The sequence below is a fragment of the Bactrocera tryoni genome, chromosome 3, assembly GCF_016617805.1.
Source record: "Bactrocera tryoni isolate S06 chromosome 3, CSIRO_BtryS06_freeze2, whole genome shotgun sequence".
Lineage (NCBI taxonomy): Eukaryota > Metazoa > Arthropoda > Insecta > Diptera > Tephritidae > Bactrocera > Bactrocera tryoni.
Window position 1 is genome coordinate 22,879,542 of NC_052501.1, and position 18,065 is coordinate 22,897,606.

Sequence of the window (18,065 nt, forward strand, 5' to 3'; positions counted from 1 at the left end):
AGTGATAGAGTTTGGTTTTTGTTCCCGTCGAGAGAGGACTTTACTTCTCAATTGCCTACTCGGTCCGAAAGTAGCAACCTGTTGGCAAGAGTTATCCCGCGTTGGATTTCCTAGGCTGACATTGTTGGTGGTGGAGCATTACGCTGGTTCCAAGATAGACGAAATTATCTACAACTTCAAAGTTATGACGTGAGAGCCAAGTAGCGAGTGCGACGACTGTTTGTTTGATGACAGGAGATATTTCGTCTTGCCCTCGTCCATTTGCTTTGCTTCCTTGTCCAGTCTGGAGAAAGCAGAACTAACGGCGCGGGTGTTGAGGTCGATGATATCAATATCAGCATAAATGCAGCTCCTTTTCGTGCTGTCGAAAGCAGCTTTGAAATCGTCGAAGAGGTGGTATGTGTCCATTCTCCTTTCACGGGTATTTTCCAAGATTAGGCGCATGGTGAATATCTGGTCGGTTGTTGATTTGCCAGGTCTAAAGCCACACTGATAAGGTCCAATCAGTTTGTTGACGGTGGGCTTTCATCTTTCACACAATACGCTCGACAGAACCTTATACGCGATGTTGAGGAGGCTTTTCCCACGGTAGTTGGCGTAGATTGTGGGGTCTCCCTTTTTGTGGATTGGGCATAGCACACTTAAATTCCAATCGTTGGGCATGCTTCGGTCCGACCATATTTCACAAAGAAGCTGATGCATGCTCTATTACTGAAAATTATTTAAACAAAAATCGGCCTAACTAGTATTATAAGATAAGAGAAATAGATGAGGATTCCAATATACTGCTAGCTGTTTTAACCCCTATTTGAAAACATTAATCCACAGGCCTTTATCCTGCGTCTGCAGACTAGAATCCAACAAGTAGTCTTAGTTTATCCGTAAGGCGAGCGGGCGAGCTCATCAGCCAGTTCATTGCCGGCTATACCTTTGTGACTGGAATCTACATATAATATATTAGCGACACTTGGTTAGGTTCGGATAGACTACATAACCATTCTCTACACTTCTGCAACAGTAGCGACTCGATCTCGTATGCAGAGATTGCTTTAAGTGCTACTTGACTGTCACTAACTATGGTCATAAGTTCGATGCAATAGTTGGAAGGTTTATCTCAACGCACCGACGAATGGAAAAGACTTCTGGTGGAAAAATGCTCGGAAAACTTCCCATAGGTATGGAGAGATTGGTGCGTGACCCTGCGACTCCTGCACTAATTCCCTCCGACGTTTTCGAGCCGTCGGTGTACCACTTGATTGTACTCTCCCTCAGCAGATGAAAATTTCCCTTTTGTTGTCCCTTGAAATTTGATATAAGAAAGCTATAATACATATTATCTACATTTTTTTGTCTTTTTCTTATAACTTTATATGAAAAATATATATGGTAGATGTGTGGCTTTCAATCGGGCAACATTTTATTCGGAGTTAGTTTTGAGAGGATGTTGATATGGAGGACCTTTGGTTCCAACAAAAATGCGCTAGATGACATACAACCAACGAAATAATCAATTTATGCAAAGAAACTTGTTGTCTGCGTTATCGACCAGTAATATAGCAAGATCAGGCGATTTAACACCACTGGACTACAAGGTGTGTTCCAAAATAAACAGGACTTAAAAAAAAAAACAGAACAAATGGTTTTTTGGCAAAATCAGTATATTTTATTCAAAATAGTCTCCATCTGCTTCAATGCAGCTTTTTGCACGGTCCAAAAGCATGTTGAACGAGTGTTTTAGCTCGTTGGCCGGTATGGCCGCCAGTATTCCGGTGCAAGCCTTTGAATGGTCTCTTCGTCTGCATAACGCTTTCCTTTCATGGGCAAATGTATTTTTCTAAAAAGGAAGAAGTCGCACGGTGTCATATCAGGTGAATACGGGGAGTGGTTAAAATGTGATTTTTAGTCAGATAATCGGTCACAAGCATCGATCTTGTATATTTTGTGCGTTTATGTGAAGTCGCTTGTCCACGCCGATAAGCCTCAGACGATTAACACCTTTGGAGGAAAATATTTTATATTTCGTATTAAAAAGCTTTAAAAAAAACTATGCTTTTAGGTGATACCAAAATGTGGTGCTTATAAGAAAATTCATCTTATCAAAACGGTACACAAAAGTTTGCACTTCAGTTCACCGGCAGAGAAGCCGCTGCCGTTTTGCACCACATATTCACACACACTCTCAGATATCAATTTGTTTGTTTCAAAAATGCAAGTTTCCCATAATTTAAATTGCAACAGCTGCACTTACACGCTTATGGCAACGAAACTACTTGTTTACAAGTGGAGTTATAGTTTAATCCTGCACAAAATTATAAGCTCATTTTAAAATGTTTTACAATAGCAATTTAAAAAAGTTTAACGACAAACAAAACAGCGAACTCAAACATTAAAGCCGCAATAAAGTTGTAAGCTTTGTAATAACATTTGGTACAGTTAACCGCTGGCGATAAGTAATAACTATGACAAACAACCAACGTGGAGTTAAATTTTCAGCGATTTTTTCGGCACAGAAGTTGTATAGTATACCTGTATATACTTGTATATGTATACTTATACATATATACTAATATATTATGTAAATAAGCTCGCTTAACATAACAAAGCATTAAGGAATTGTTTACTTAAGCAAATTTTAGCGTCTCCTTGTCGCCAACGGAATTAGTCACTAATACTATGGAGAACTGTGTAGATATTATATCTTTATAAGAGTATGGTTCAATAATTGCTTAGCGAATGAAGCAAACAAAAGCATTTTGGAAAATTTATTTCATTATTGCTCAACATAGTAGACCTTTAGCTCGATATACCGAACCCAGTGCTGCTTAAGGGTTTACATGCGTTTCCTCAGGTAAAAAACGAACTTTTTTCAACAATTTTTTTTTCACATAAAAAATTAAATATTTTATTAGAATATTTTTTGTTTCAAACATACACCATTAACAAAGAAATTCTGAAATTTTTGGAATAATATATTTTAAACTCGGTCATTGTGACGCCATTTCCGGCGACCCCTAAAAAAATGCGCATGCGTTGGCAAAATAACTCTTTACAGGATCATCTAGAGTGAAAAAAGCTGTTCAAAATCTTAACTTAGAACTTGGACGAAGAAAAAAATTAAAAATTGGACTTTTGGTAGACATTTTTACATAAAATTAAAATTTCAGTGAAAAAGTCGTGACAAATTTTTTTCAAAGAGTTGTAATCGAAAAAAATCTTTCGTCCAAGTATTTAAGAATTGTATCTCAAAGACCTGTGTTAAATTTCATGAAGATCAGTGGAATAGTCATCGAAAAATCTTACCAACCGACTTGAAAAACACAGTTTCGAAAAAAAATTCGTTTAAAGACACACTTAGCCTAGCTAGCTTCGAGCGCACTAGTTCTCAAGGCTGTATCTCCAAAACCATTATTCGGATCAACTTGAAATTTGAAATTTAGGACAGTATTCTAGAGATGTTGTAGTGAGCAATACAAAAATTGATTTCTTAAAACCTGTATACGGTTGTAACCCCTTAAACTTCTTTACTCCGTCAGTAAAATATGTCTTCTGGAGGTCCAATTACAACCAGTAAGTAATTTTTACGCAAGTTGGTCGCATATTGGTAGAATTAGGTGGATGTGTCAGTAGTTCGTAGCCTGATTCGACCAATTTGGCACTGCTGACAGCAGAGACCTCGCATCTGACATCTTTGGTAAATTTTTCATCGGCCCAATAATTTGGCATACAGGAAGTAGACCTTTGTGACCGTTTTGTTCTTCATATGAACTCCCTGAGACGGTATTTATCATTTTTCCGTTCGATAGCACAGGTTTACTCTTCTTCGGAGCAGGTTCGCCAGATAAAGTTCAATACTTCGGCTATCCCTTAATCTCTGTTGTTTTTTCGAAAATAGTATTCATCGGTTTTCGGCTTCTTCAAACCCGCTTAGGTAGTTGAAGTCCATTGCTCCGACTCTGCAGACGTCTTCTTCGGAGCAGGTTTGCCAGATGAAGTCAACTGTTTCAAGTGTTGCTTTATCACTGGTGTCCTCGAAAAAGCTAATTATAATATTTCCATAGAAATTCCGGTCCATAGAAAAGTTGCAGCAGGTTCACCAAGTGAAGTTCGCTGTCTCGACTGTTCCTTGATTTCGGGTGTGGCCCTGAAAACGGTATTCATCCTCATTCCGTTAGATAAGACAGATTTCGTCTTCGGGTTACCCAGATAAAGTCCCCTCCTTCGACTATTCATTGATTTCTGGTGTGTACCCATCTACATATGTTTCGTCGTTGGATAAAAATGGACGTACGATCACACTAACCAAGTTTTAACCAGCGCCAGTGAAGGGGAAGATTAATTGCATGCAGCATCCAAGCGTTCTTTGATTTCACTGCACGAATGCGTGCCAGTTCACGATTTTCTCACATTTTTTTTTTTTACTCTGCGTTCACAAACTCTTCGCCACACAGTCAATATCAACTACGAGTCCGATTCGAATGAAATTAAGACAGAAATCATTTAGAAGAATGGTTAGGCGAAGTCACCATCAAACCGTCCTCATGTAAGCGGGCAAAGTTTCAAGTCTGTTTACACAAGCAAGTGGCTTGTCGAGTTTAAAGTTGGCGCATATCTGTTTTAGATTTTTTCAATCAACTTCACTCAAACTCAACACACGAACAATTTCATGGGTGGTTGAAGCAGGAAATAATTGCCTCCAAATCTGTAACACTGGGAACGCAAATTGTTCGAGCAATCACATTAAATTCATATGAATGTGTCTGCTACGTAAGTTCTCGATACAGACAGCACGCTTTGCACACACGCTCAATTAACCTCTACTTGACATAATGGCGCCGCGCACAAATTAGCACAACTTTTTGTTGGTGTTGTTGGTAGCTAGTTGTGAGCAGCTGAAATCATTGTATATGAGCACCGAAATTCCTTTTTTGCAACCACACTATAGTGCGCTCCCCTTCACAGGGCCGCAGTTGCTTTTGTGTATGTGTGTGTTGTCTTTCCAAAAAAACGGAACTATATTATGCTGACAGTGTCACCAAACCGTCGCTGACAAAGTTTACAAACACACTGTCATTTCCCCCTGTCTCTTACACTATACTATCTCTATTCTACTCCCTTAAATCCATGCTTACACATACAAACAAACACTCACACTCACACATGGTACATGCATGCATTGCCGTTGACCTAAATTCGAAAGTTAAAGCGAGTACGCTACTGAAAGCATGACAAATATCTGAGTATGTTCAAAGATAAGCGAACTACTCAAAAGGATATACGGTCGCGCACACACACACAAACACATGAGCAAGTAAGCATACACGTATGCTTATTTATGCATTTACTTATTTATTTACACGTATATATACTTACATATGTATATGTACATACTAGCCTAAGCAGCATACATATAGGCGCTTACACACTCAGGCGTACACCTAGTTAGTCAAGCGTCTGTGCTTCGAGACACACGCAAGCACACTTGTGCCATAATGAGACATCATGAAAACTTTAGTGTCCGATAACAATGGCCCCAACAATGTTCAGAACAATAAATAAATTAAGAATAACAACAAAGCCTATAAGTAATGAAACACCTACATACACATATACATACATACGAATAAAAATATATGTAAAACGCAAGCGCATTCAAGAAATGTCTGCGCTTTGCTGTAATTGTGGCTCCGCTGTTGGCGTACACGTTCTAGGGGTCGCTCTAAATTGCTTATTGTTTTCTTGCAGACACTTAAAAATTGCGTGTTCTTTTTTCGGTTTAGCTGTGCTGAGCCATGTTGAGTATATAAAAAATATAAAAATAGAAAATTTTAAAGATAGGAAACCTAGAAAGGCTAGAAAGAAGAAAAATGGTAACATTAAGAGAGGAAATACCTCATAATTAACGTTTTTTCTTCGAGTAAGACAAAAACACAAGACAAGTGGCTGAAAATGTGAATCGTGTTTATGGCCCTGATACTGTAGAGGACAACACTGCGCAATTTAGGTTTCATTGATTCCGTTCCGGTGATTTTATTGGTTCGATTATCCAGGAGCTTAACATTGAAAACCATTTAAGTTAGGTTGGAAATTTAAAAATCGCTTACCATCATCGAGCAGAATCGCAACAAAAAAAAACGAATGGTTACTAATGATGAAAAGTGGTTTCCTTGCGAGAACATCAAGCGGCAATGGTCGAGGATGAATGGCGATCAGCCGAGGCTGACGGTGATCAAGCAAGGATTAACAGTCAGGCAGGTTTTGCTGTGTTCCTTGGATTTCGAGGGAATTACCTATATGAACTGCTTGCCTGCGTCCAAATTATTAACTAGGTTATATAATGTAAACAATTTGACCCACTGAAGAAAAAATCAGCCAATAGTGGCCAGCTTTGACCAAGAAGAGAGGATTCGTGTTTCATCAAAACAACGTCAGGCCTCACACATCGACAGTGACTCGCCAGAAGCTAAAAGAGCTTGGTTATTTAGTTTTAAGCATCCACCTTATAGTTAGTCGTTAGCTGCTAACAAGTGATTACTACCTGTTTTCGTCCATGACGAAAGAATTTTTTTATGAAAAATCGTCTCAAGTGAAACTTGTGAAAATCGACTGCCCCATGTTTTTTTTACAATAGCAATGATGGTTCCCAAAAGTGTCATTTTCACCTAAGTTGGATAAATCTAATTATGCTAAATAAGAACTTCAAAGCAATACCAAAATAATAGATATCTTTTAAAATAAATTTCCAATATTGAAATACATATTTTTCAAAAATTATTCGAAGTTAAAAATACTTAGTATTAAAAAAACTACCGATTGCAATTTTTCAGCAAACGAATTGAAATATTTGGAATTTAAACACTAGAATTTTATTTATTTATTTCTGTAAAGAATTTCCATTAGAACTTAACGTATCTCTATGAAAGCTCGTCATTAAAAGGCATTCACTCCAAATACTTTGCAATAGTATACAGACGGTTCGAAAACAAATGGATGATGGAGTTGAGGCTGGTATAGTGGGACCACGAGACAAACTACCTGTGGCCTTGGTTAGGTTTCCAAGTATTTTTCAAGCTGAGGTGTATGCCGTTAGCAACGAAACTTTGGACAATCTGATCCGTTTAAATTATATTAACAATGGTGATGGAGTATAAAAAATGCTTAACAAGTCAGCCACTGAAAATAACATCTTACTGGCATGATTTCCTAAGCTTAGAGGGACCAATGGAAATTAGGTTGCCGATTTTCTGGCAAAATAAGCTGCGGCAGCCAGATTGAATAGTTGACCGGAACGGTTCCGCTGTGAGCATACACACACCAAAGTGTAGAAGCATTAGAGTACATACTCTTAGATTGCCTCGCAATCGTACGAAAAAATAGTCAAGTTTTCGAGCATCAACCCAAAAGCTTTTGATTTGACTGGATTAAACAAAGTGTTGTGACAACGGGAGAGAACATCAACCGGTCACAATACATTCCTCGCATTTTAATTCATCTATCTAACAACAAAAACTAATCTTAACCAAAATACGATCTGTGAAATCGAAAGAAGCAAAAGATACTATTTATGGTTTAAAAATAACAAAATTGAAACAAAATTTCTGAATTATTCAATTTAAAAAAATTTTAAGCATATTAAAACATACTCTACTACAAGCAAAACTTCGCATAAATCGCGATTATATTTACTTTTAAACAAACCGACAAATGAACATTGAAGCACATATACTTAATACAACTCAACTCGGACTTTCAGTAGTATTAGTTGGTAATAGAATAGAAATTAATAAACTCTTGGGTCAAACTACTGTAAATCGTATATAGAGGAAAGTATTTGTATTTGTGCAATTCATTCAGTAGCTGTGAGCAATAATTTTGGGAGAATGTCAAAAAGAAAACAAATTACTAAATAAATACGAATTTATTTATTACTCCATGCATCCAAAGACACCTTACACTGTAGAGATTATATATAATTTATAGATATGTATATATAGAGATTAGCACACATTTTAACCCACACATAAAGCATAAAAATAGTATTCAAAGGACTAGCCAAGTATACATATATATAAATAGATATATATATACATATATGCACATACACGCTTATATGTATAATAAGCCAACCCATCCACATTCGTTAGTGAATCAACTACCTCCGCAAGTTTGTATACAACAAAGGGCCACCGCTTACATAATCGCTTTACCATCAGCTTAGCTGTGATTTGAACTGATTTCGCCGCGTTTCAGCGCTGTTTATTTTTATTAAATTAATTGATTTTCTTGTTGTGAAATATTCACCTGCCAGCTGCACGAACAGCAGCAATCACCGCTCACTGCTGCCAAAACAACACAAAACACAAGCACTTAAGTTGCCTTAACGCGGCGCTGCAGGGCGTATACGCAACATTGCAATTGTGTTCGCAATTACATTCTTGCTTTTGTTGATTTTGCATTTTTTAGCTGCTACCTGCTGTTGTCTGCACTTCTTCAACCATTATTCAACTATTTAGGTTGAGTTTGCGACTTTTATTCAACCACAAAGCTAGATAGCTGAATCTTAGTTCGTTTAGTCAAGAGGGGATTGACACCAAAACCCTGCCGGGGAAGTTCATGCAACGTTGCACGCACCTACGGAATTGTCGAGTAAGCGGTAATGACGGTGAATGTCAGCCGCAACAGTGGTAATACGTTAAACGGTTGACTGCTTGACGCTGCTCGACTATCTGTCATGCTTGTTGTCTATACCCGTGTTTTTGCTGACAGCCGCGTTTGCTGGCGAGCACTCGTCTGTAGTGTTATTGGTGAGTGGGTGTTTGGTTTCGCCGAAGTCTATTTAATTAATTGTCGGTGGTTAGCGATTAGTATTGTTGCAGAATTTTGTTTTTGTTGTTGTTTATACATAGAGCAGTTACTGGCTTGCGTAAATCTTACTAAGGAAACTACACACACACACACATTATATGCATGTTTGAGAACACATCTAAACTTTTATACAAATTTCCAACCAATAATGCCGGCTACGACCACATGTACTGATATGTGCGCGTGTGTGTGTTTCGCGTGGTTAACTTTACGTACATTAATTATTGATTTTCTAATTGGCCTTTGTAGATTGAGTTCAAATGGTATCGAGGCCGTTTTGCGTTTAATACGCAATGTCATTGTTATTTATGGGCTCTAAGTCTATCCAATTCACTGAGTTCTGAGGATAGCAAACCTTTTACTCATGCTTAATACTTATTTACCTGCTATATTTTTATAAATCTTTTATAAAGTTTGTATTAGTTTTTATTCATTTATCTCATTATTTTTCTATTGCAGGAAATATGAAGATCAATGCAAAAATGGCCACCCCTATAGAGGAAAAGGTTGACCAAAACTTAAAGGTAAGCTTCGATCAAATTTTAAATAATTGAAAAATATTAAATAACAAGTAAGAAAGAGCTAAGTTCGGGTGCATCCAAACATTTTATACTCTTGATCCTTGTAAGAATCAAGGCCACGGAAATACTTTAGGGTGGAAAATGGTCAACCAGAGGATCGAAATCTAAGCTATTTTATACATACATATACTATATATAAATATAATTATATTAATGTAGAGTAAAGTCAGCCGGATGTTCGAAAATCCTGATATTAGCTATATAGGGGGTACGTTTCGCTCAAATTTATGTAGTTTAGGCACAAAGATACACTCTTGTGTGTAAAACACGCTCTCTTATTTTCATTGGGATAACTCAAATATTGGCCGATATATCCTGTACAAAGTCACCCGGAAATTCGATTAACTTTATATTAGGTATATGGAGGCTAATGGAAGTATTGGTCAGATTCAACCCAGTTTTTACATATAGACATACCATTAATGGAGAAGTACCATCCCTAAATTTCAGTTATATATCTCAGACACTGACCGATATTTTCGATCAAAAGTCAACTATAGGTAGGTAGGTAGGTAGGAGTGCAGCCCTATCGGGCTCAATTAACTATAGGTACTAATGTCCAAATATGCGATACCTAGGGACTTGAACAGTTTTTGTTGGATTTGAACAATTTTTGGTCATAAGGTGGCATTCACTAAAGACATTTTTCATGCAGAGTTTAATCCTGTTATATCAATTACATAGTTCTTGATTTGTGTACCGGAAACTGAACGAATCAAATGGAATTTAAAATTGTGTTATATGGGAAGTAGGCTTGGTTGTTGTACGATTTCGTCCATTTTCGTATAGAAATATAAGACCAGCTCCTATAAGCTCTTTCATACCATCTCGGTGGTAAAATTTAATGACTCTGTCGTGTTTAGTTATTGATTTATCACACTTTTAGTAGTTTTTAACAGTACCGTTATATGAGAAGTGTGCCGGGTTATTCTCCGATTTCATCTATTTTCACACTGTCGGTAGAAGTTTTTATAAGATTTGTACTAAGCAAATTTGGTTGTTATAGATTAAGTGGTTTAGGAGACATGTATGTACATTAAACTTGTTAAAGGGCGAAGCCACCCCCAGTTTTTCAAAATAATTTTCGCACAAGTGCCCCTTGCAACTGCGATCCTCTGTACCAAATTACAGCTTTATATCTAAATTTAGTGCTCAGTTATGGCATCTATGGCATATGAAGTTTCATCGAGATATCTCAATTTTTACTCAAGTTACAGTTTTCATGGACGGACGGACGGGCAGACAGACAATCAATCGGATTTCAACTTTTCTCGTCATTCGAATCATTTATATACAATATACATTATATAGCCCTATATCTATCTCGATTAGTTTTAGGTAATATGTACAACCTTGGGTAAACAAAACTTTAATACTCTGTAGCAACTGGTTTCAAGAGTTACACTCTCGGCTCGATCTTAGCAGAGATGTCACTTCGGCAGCTTACTTGTAGAACGGCGTTGTGGTACCTAAATCAATATAATTGATGAGAAGACCTTCATAAATCTGCAAAGTGCTTTGAGTCTGTCACCAGTATGTTAACATGTCAGTTTCAAGTATTCCCCTTGCTTCACCAAAGTATACTACAAAACTCCGTCTTTGACTACCGACATGTTTCAACTTCAGTCTTGTAAAAACTGGACTAAGGCGAATAAAGTGACTGGATGTTTTCCTCTCAACTTCTTCCATAACATGTGCGAAAAGATTTCTAGCCTTGCCGGCATTAATCTCTATTGGACAATGCGCGATAATAAGTCCACAATTGCGGCAAGATGAACCTTGCTAAAAGAAAGTAATCCGGTATGTCTCCTGCTTTCTGCTCTAGACCAAAAGGATCTCGCGAAAATTAAGTACTGCGCATTGTTTTGCATCTTATAACGTCGATCATTCAAATAACTTTCTCCTAAAAAAAAGGAATAGTGCAAAACATAGATAAAGAATTAAAGTAAATATAGAATAATCAAAATCTGTTACTTTGTTCAAAGGAATTTGATAGTTATGTTCACTATTCAAACAGTCAAATGGTTACAAATATATCGATTCTGCTCAGACACACATTTAGAATTAATAGCATTATTTTTATTTAAAGGATTCAAAAACAGCTTTCTCCTTTTCTGAAAAACTTATAACTGCTGTGAAAACTTATGCTCGTAAATTATCTTATTTCAATAGAAAGGCAAAATACATTGAAAATAGAGTATAAAAAGAACTTGAGGCGTATTCAAAGACATTTCCCTCTCCATGTAACATTAGTCGTATATACATATTTTACCTAGAACTACATTTAATAAATAAATGAATACTAAAATATTTCTTTACAGATCCGCACTGGTATGGTAAATGTCAGCGATGGCAAAAGTAAACCAGAACCACTTAGACTGAATTTAACTATGGAACTGGTTACGTTGCAAAGGTTAGAGGTCGTTACACCAACAAATCCTCACAATGGACCACCAATGGAATCAAAGGTAAATAGCAATTAGGAACCTCAAATTATTCTACCGCATATTATAATACATTTATATACAAATATCCCATCATTCTTTGTTTTTATTTTTTTTTTTATAAAGCAGGCCATCATATACATACAAATCTTGTTTTCAAATAATTTTTTTCTATAAACAATGCAAAAATATGATCACCAAGATATTGATAATTTTAAATATAGTAGTAAATAATATATTTTTGTACGAAAATATGCCTTTTAAGGCCCAAGGGATCAATTACACTAGTGCAAGTTTCTGGTTAAGTTGAATTTTGCTGTAGCTCACAATTCTCCAGGAAATGTAATTTTGAAACACTAATTCATGCTAAAGATTTTCGAATTTCTTTCAAAAAGATTTCTTTTGTACACAAAAATAAATGTCACCTTAACTGCAAATATGATTCTGACATAGCTATCCTACGAACATATACTTCAATTAAAAAAAAATAAAATATAAAAAGTAAGAAAGGGCTAAGTTCGGGTGTAACCGAACATTTTATACTCTCGCAATTCGCAAGGATTAAAGTCGAAGAAATACGTTCAGGTGTTGACAAAACTTTATATTAAACTAAGGCAGTTATTAGAAAGAGACTCTTTCTGAATTTCATTAAGATTTCTTACAAATTGACCGACTACGTACAACTGTTCTATTGGTCAATATCTGGGCCTGGTAGTAGTCCCATTACACCCATCTATAATACCGAGCTATGTATGTATACGAGTATATAGTTATACTATATGTAGAAAGCTTCATCAAGATATCTTACTTTTTACTCATGTTACCACTTGCACTGACAGACGAATTTCAGCACCTCTCGCCAAACTAATATATAAAGGGTGAACCATTTCGAGGTTTCATACTTTTTTAAAGCAAAAACACAGAAACTTCAAATTTAATGGGGATTGTTTATTATCATTCGAAATAACATTCTTTGGCAACAACATGGCTACTGACTACGACTACGCTCAGATGGCCCATCCGTTGAGTCCAACTTTCGATGATTCGTTCAAGCATTTCGACTGGTAACTGGTAAACGACACGCGTGATGTTTTGCCTTAATCGGAACAGAATTGTCCGCATAGACTTTAGACTTTACATATCCCCACAAGAAAAAGTCTAACCGAACGGCAGAAAATGTGAAATTATTTGTTCACCGAAGTGTTCTCTCAATAAATCCATTGATTGATGCGATGTGTGGGAAGTGGCGCCGTCTAGTTGAAACCAAATGTCGCCGAGATCACGAGCTTTAATTTGAGGCATCAAGTCGTTATTTATCATGGCGCGATAACAGCCGCTATTGACGTTGACGGCATCTTTTTTGAAGAAATATATATCGACAATTCCACCGGCCCACAAATCACACCGCATCGTTTTTTTTATTTTATTTTCTGGATGAAGTTGCAACTCTTGAATCTCTTCATGTTGCTCTTCATCTCAAATGCGGCAATTTTGCTCAACATACCCACTGAACCAAAAATAGGCCTTATCGCTGAACAAAATTTGACTCGAAAACATCGGAACTTCTTGAAACCTTCCTAGAGCCTATAGAGTCCTTCAAACGGCTTCAGTGCGAACGGCACCGGATCGACTCTCCACGATCATCGTGTACACTCTTAGCTACAGCTGATATACTTTCTTTACTGCGTGCTGAACATGGTCTATTCGGTCCAATTTTATCCAATAATGAACACTGGGTCCCAAGATGGGTGATGGGGTTGCGAATAGTAAGCTCAATAGGCCGATTATGTTGATCATAAGTTGAGCGAAGCGCACGAAATACATTCTCTACAGAACGTGAATTTTCGCAATAAAGTTGAACGATTTGTAAACGTTTTTCTAGGCCTATGTATTTTCAAGATAAAATGCCAAACAATATTGAACAACTTGACACGACTCATGCGTGATCTAACCAAAAATATATATGCTATAAACAACATTTAAGTGAATAAAATTACTATCTGTAATAACAGATTGCGAGAGTTCAAAAATTATAATAATTTCTTATTGAATAATTTCATATTAATTACAGAATTTTCGTTATTTTTAAATTTTTGGTTTCGTCTTCATGTTTTAAATTACTCAAGCCTAAGGAGAAAAGTTTATATTAAGTATTTTTAAAATTCAGATAAAATTACTAAACTTTGCATTTTCTACTAAAAGCAATTCCCAAAATGCTTTCATAATAGCAAAATAAAACCAGTCTCTCCCATTTATTTGCATAAGCTTCAAATGATTTAGTTGGAACTTTACTATAAATGAGTTGAATGTTGTAACTCGGAAATAGTTTATGAACGCCCAGAGGGAACACGCATGCAGTTGTGCGCAGTGCGATATTTATCAGACGAACATGCACAAATGGATATATTTATATATGATACACATGGTATATATGATACATATGTATGTATGTACATATGTGGCATAATCATAAGTATACAACATGCCTCCAAGCTTCAACTAGCAGTTGTATGCCACAAAAGTATAACAACGGCACACAGACAGAACTGTTATTATATATAATTAAATATTCGATTGCATGTAGAACATGACAATGTCCTTGAGGGAAAACGAAAACGAGTTTCACTCAAGCTCACACAAACATACGTAATTGCAACATTGATAATTGGATCAAATTGCAGCGGGCGCATATGCAAATGTGCATTTGTGCTGCCAGATTGTGAAAATATTTCAAATTAAATTATTTATTTGAAGAAAGCACTTTTTAAGCGAATAACTCAAAGTGAATATATTATTTTGATAAGCAATATTGATTTATGAAAGTTAAAAAATATATGCAATTTGCCAAAATTAATGCCACAGAGCTTAAATGAACTGTTATTTTTACCTTAACTATGCATATACCCAAATATACATATATACTATTTTTGCTCCCCTCGTTAAAAGCTAACAAATCATTATTTCTCAGCATCTTGTCCTCCCCTTCTATTTATTTAGCATTAAGTATTTATGTAAAGCACAGTTTACGTTTACAACAACAACACACCATTAATATTTTTCTTCTTGTTGTTTGTGTAATTTTTAGGAGCGCATGGTACAGATTACGCGTCAAAAGCAGGGCGGCCTTGGTCTAAGCATAAAAGGTGGTGCCGAGCACAAATTGCCCATTTTAATATCGCGCATCTACAAGGATCAAGCGGCGGATATTACAGGCCAACTATTTGTTGGCGATGCGATAATTAAAGTGAATGGCGAATACATCACAGCTTGTCCGCACGATGATGCGGTGAATATATTGCGTAATGCCGGCGATATTGTTGTGCTGACGGTGAAGCATTACCGTGCGGCGACGCCATTCCTGCAAAAGCAACGTGAGTTAGCATAATGAAGATTTGCAAAAAAATCAAATTATATTACACTTTATATTGTATACACGTACTGCATATTAATTTCACACAATACGGTATTTTGCTTAAGAAATTTTGTGCCCAAAAATGGCTTAGTAGGTTACTTGTGAAAAATTAAATACACTTTTTTTAATTAGAAATCAGATTATTACATGACGGGCAATCTACTTTTTTAAAACTTAAGAATGATCTAATTATCCCTATTATTATACCCTGATCAGGGTATATTAAGTTTAACACGAAGGTAGTACGTCGGAGTCATTAAAAAATATATAAGTAAATTATCAGCATGACGAGCAGAGTCGATTTAGCCTTGTCCGCCTGTCTTTTCGTTCTTAGCTTCACCGTATGATAAAGACGCTATCGCAAGTGAAATACAATATCATTAATTCATTTTCAAATAAGACAACTGTCAAAATTTATTCAAATCGGACTAATAGTCTATTGTGTCCTCTCCTATATCACATAGGTATAGTCACAATGGTCCAGCATCCTAAACAATTCCAGAAGCTTGTTGTGATGTGATCCCTATACATGTGTATGGAACCTAGGGCCTTGAGCCTGCTTCTGCAAATGGCTGGGCAATCCAGAATCAAGTGTTCTGAAATTCCCTATTCCATGTCGCAGAACCGGCGGCTTGCGCAAGACCCATGTTGGACAAGTGCTTTCGGAGTCTTCAGTGTCCTGTATAGGGCGCGACAAGGAGACGGAATTTGTCTCGGGGCAGGTTGATCATTTCCTAAAACCTTGAAAAGTTGTACCCCCCCAAGTAGTTATAGCGACACACTGGTTGCGATAGTTGCGGTGGAGATTGAGCTCTGTACACTGACTTATAGCAAAGACTTCTTTCGTTATTGACGACTAAAAATTAGTTTAACAGGTTGACAAGTGGTACCGTAATCCGTTTTGTATGAGTCACGCTAAGGTGACCCGAAAATGCCCATCACGGAGGATAACGTGACAAAATTCCACGCTGTCGTCGTGAATGCAATGTTAAGCATGATAAAGCGGTAGGTACAACCAACAACAACACTACCTCGCAAAAGTGTTTTCACGCCGTTTAAACGAAATCGAAAGGAGTTTCTGCATCTTTCATGGCCGCCGACGAAACATGGATACACAGGTATACTAAAAGAAAAGTCGAAGCAGTAGACAACATCTATCGAACCAGCTCTGAAGACGACGTAAAATGTGCTATCGTCTTGAGTTCTTTCTGGGATTCACTAGATGTTAGATGTTTCAGCATGGAGGCTGAAATTATCGACCGTTATGCCCATTCTGGCGGTAAAATCGCCAAGCGCGATTTTGACATCAAATCGGGGGCAGTTTTCATAGGTGCACCCCAAGCGCTCATAAAAGATATCTTTGGTCACATCGTCCTTCCCTTCCGTCTGGGCTTGGGCGCAAATCAACGATAAGTTAAGGAACTTCGCTTTGACGCGGATTGTGGTTAAATGTTTATCAGCCGGGGTGAATGCCAGTACTCGGCAGCCTAGTCTCTCTCCCACCACCGACCCGCACCGACTTTGCGCTCATTTATATGACCACTGCAGTAATGCCACAAGGACGTACTCGTTTCAGACCTTGTCCCGTCCATCGCATTTCTTGAACGGCGGTAATGTAAGCCTTTACTTTTACGAGGACACTGGTTCCCTGAAATCGTAATCCTTACTGCTTTGGTCGTCATCAAAAGGGGTTTTCTCTTCCGAGGCTGTTTTTTTACTTTTCATGGAGATGTTTTTTAAAAGGTTTGCTTCTCACTTTAGCTCGCTTTCAAACGGATATTCTCTGGATAATCAGAGAACTCACTTGTGGGAACTTCTACACATAACTCCATTCGATCAGAATACTCACACAAAATCTTCTAGAATTAAAAAAAGAAACATGAAAACAAAGAACACTAATGCAGTCTTAAATACCTTAAGAAAAGAATGCAATATCCATTATTCACGCACTCACATTGGAATTTTTCCGAAAGCTTCTTTGCATAATATGTAATTTTAAATTTCATTAGAAATATTTTCAATTCCAAGAGAAAAATTCCACAAAAATGCTTTATCCAAAAGTATCTCTAATTATCTTTTAAATTCAAATTTTATTCAATGCAAGCTTAAAAGTAAGCAATGAAATAACTGTGGTATTCCCACCCAAATTGAAATGCCCGCAGCCATTTACTAGGATAACAACCGAAAGCAATAAGTGTAAAATCCAAATATTTTCTTATTTTAATTTCACTCTCAGCTTTTTTCCCCCGGAATAAAATACAGTTTATTACTTTAAGAACAGTTCATTATTTAGGCATTTGTTGTTTTGAGTTGAGTGAAACTTGTGCTCATTAAGTTGCCAAGTTCCTTTCACAACAAAGTTCAAAGCAATACACAATTGGCATGCGTCTGCGTGGTGGCCTTTGAAAGCAGGACAAACACATACATGCACTTAAACGAAATTATATATGTCTTAGTGTAAGTGTTTAAGTACACAAACACATGCAATTCGCAGAGTGTCCTTACCCGCGGCAACTCATTTTCCACATTTATGCTTTAATTAAATTTAATTACACGCGACATTTCGCAATTCGTAAAAATAATCACGAAGTTCATAATTTACATGTAGACCCGGCATTCATACATGTATACCATGTACGTGGAAAATTGATGATGATGTAAACATATATAATGTATGTGTATATATGTAATTTGTATGTCATGTGTCCCTTTGTGCTGTACGTGCCTTCGGGACCTCATTAATCATAATATGAGGATATAAGCTTA

At 36.8% G+C, this 18,065-nt stretch overlaps 1 protein-coding gene across 1 annotated transcript in view; it reads left to right on the forward strand.

The window, feature by feature from the left end:
- Window positions 1-18,065, forward strand: part of LOC120772502 (gamma-1-syntrophin) — a 134,337-nt gene that overhangs the window by 69,712 nt on the left and 46,560 nt on the right. Inside the window, exons 4-6 of the mRNA XM_040101149.1 lie at window positions 9,322-9,386; window positions 11,765-11,911; window positions 14,973-15,258. Of these exons, the coding sequence (XP_039957083.1) occupies window positions 9,327-9,386; window positions 11,765-11,911; window positions 14,973-15,258 (493 nt within the window). The 5' untranslated portion in view covers window positions 9,322-9,326. The remainder of the gene's footprint in view (window positions 1-9,321; window positions 9,387-11,764; window positions 11,912-14,972; window positions 15,259-18,065) is intronic.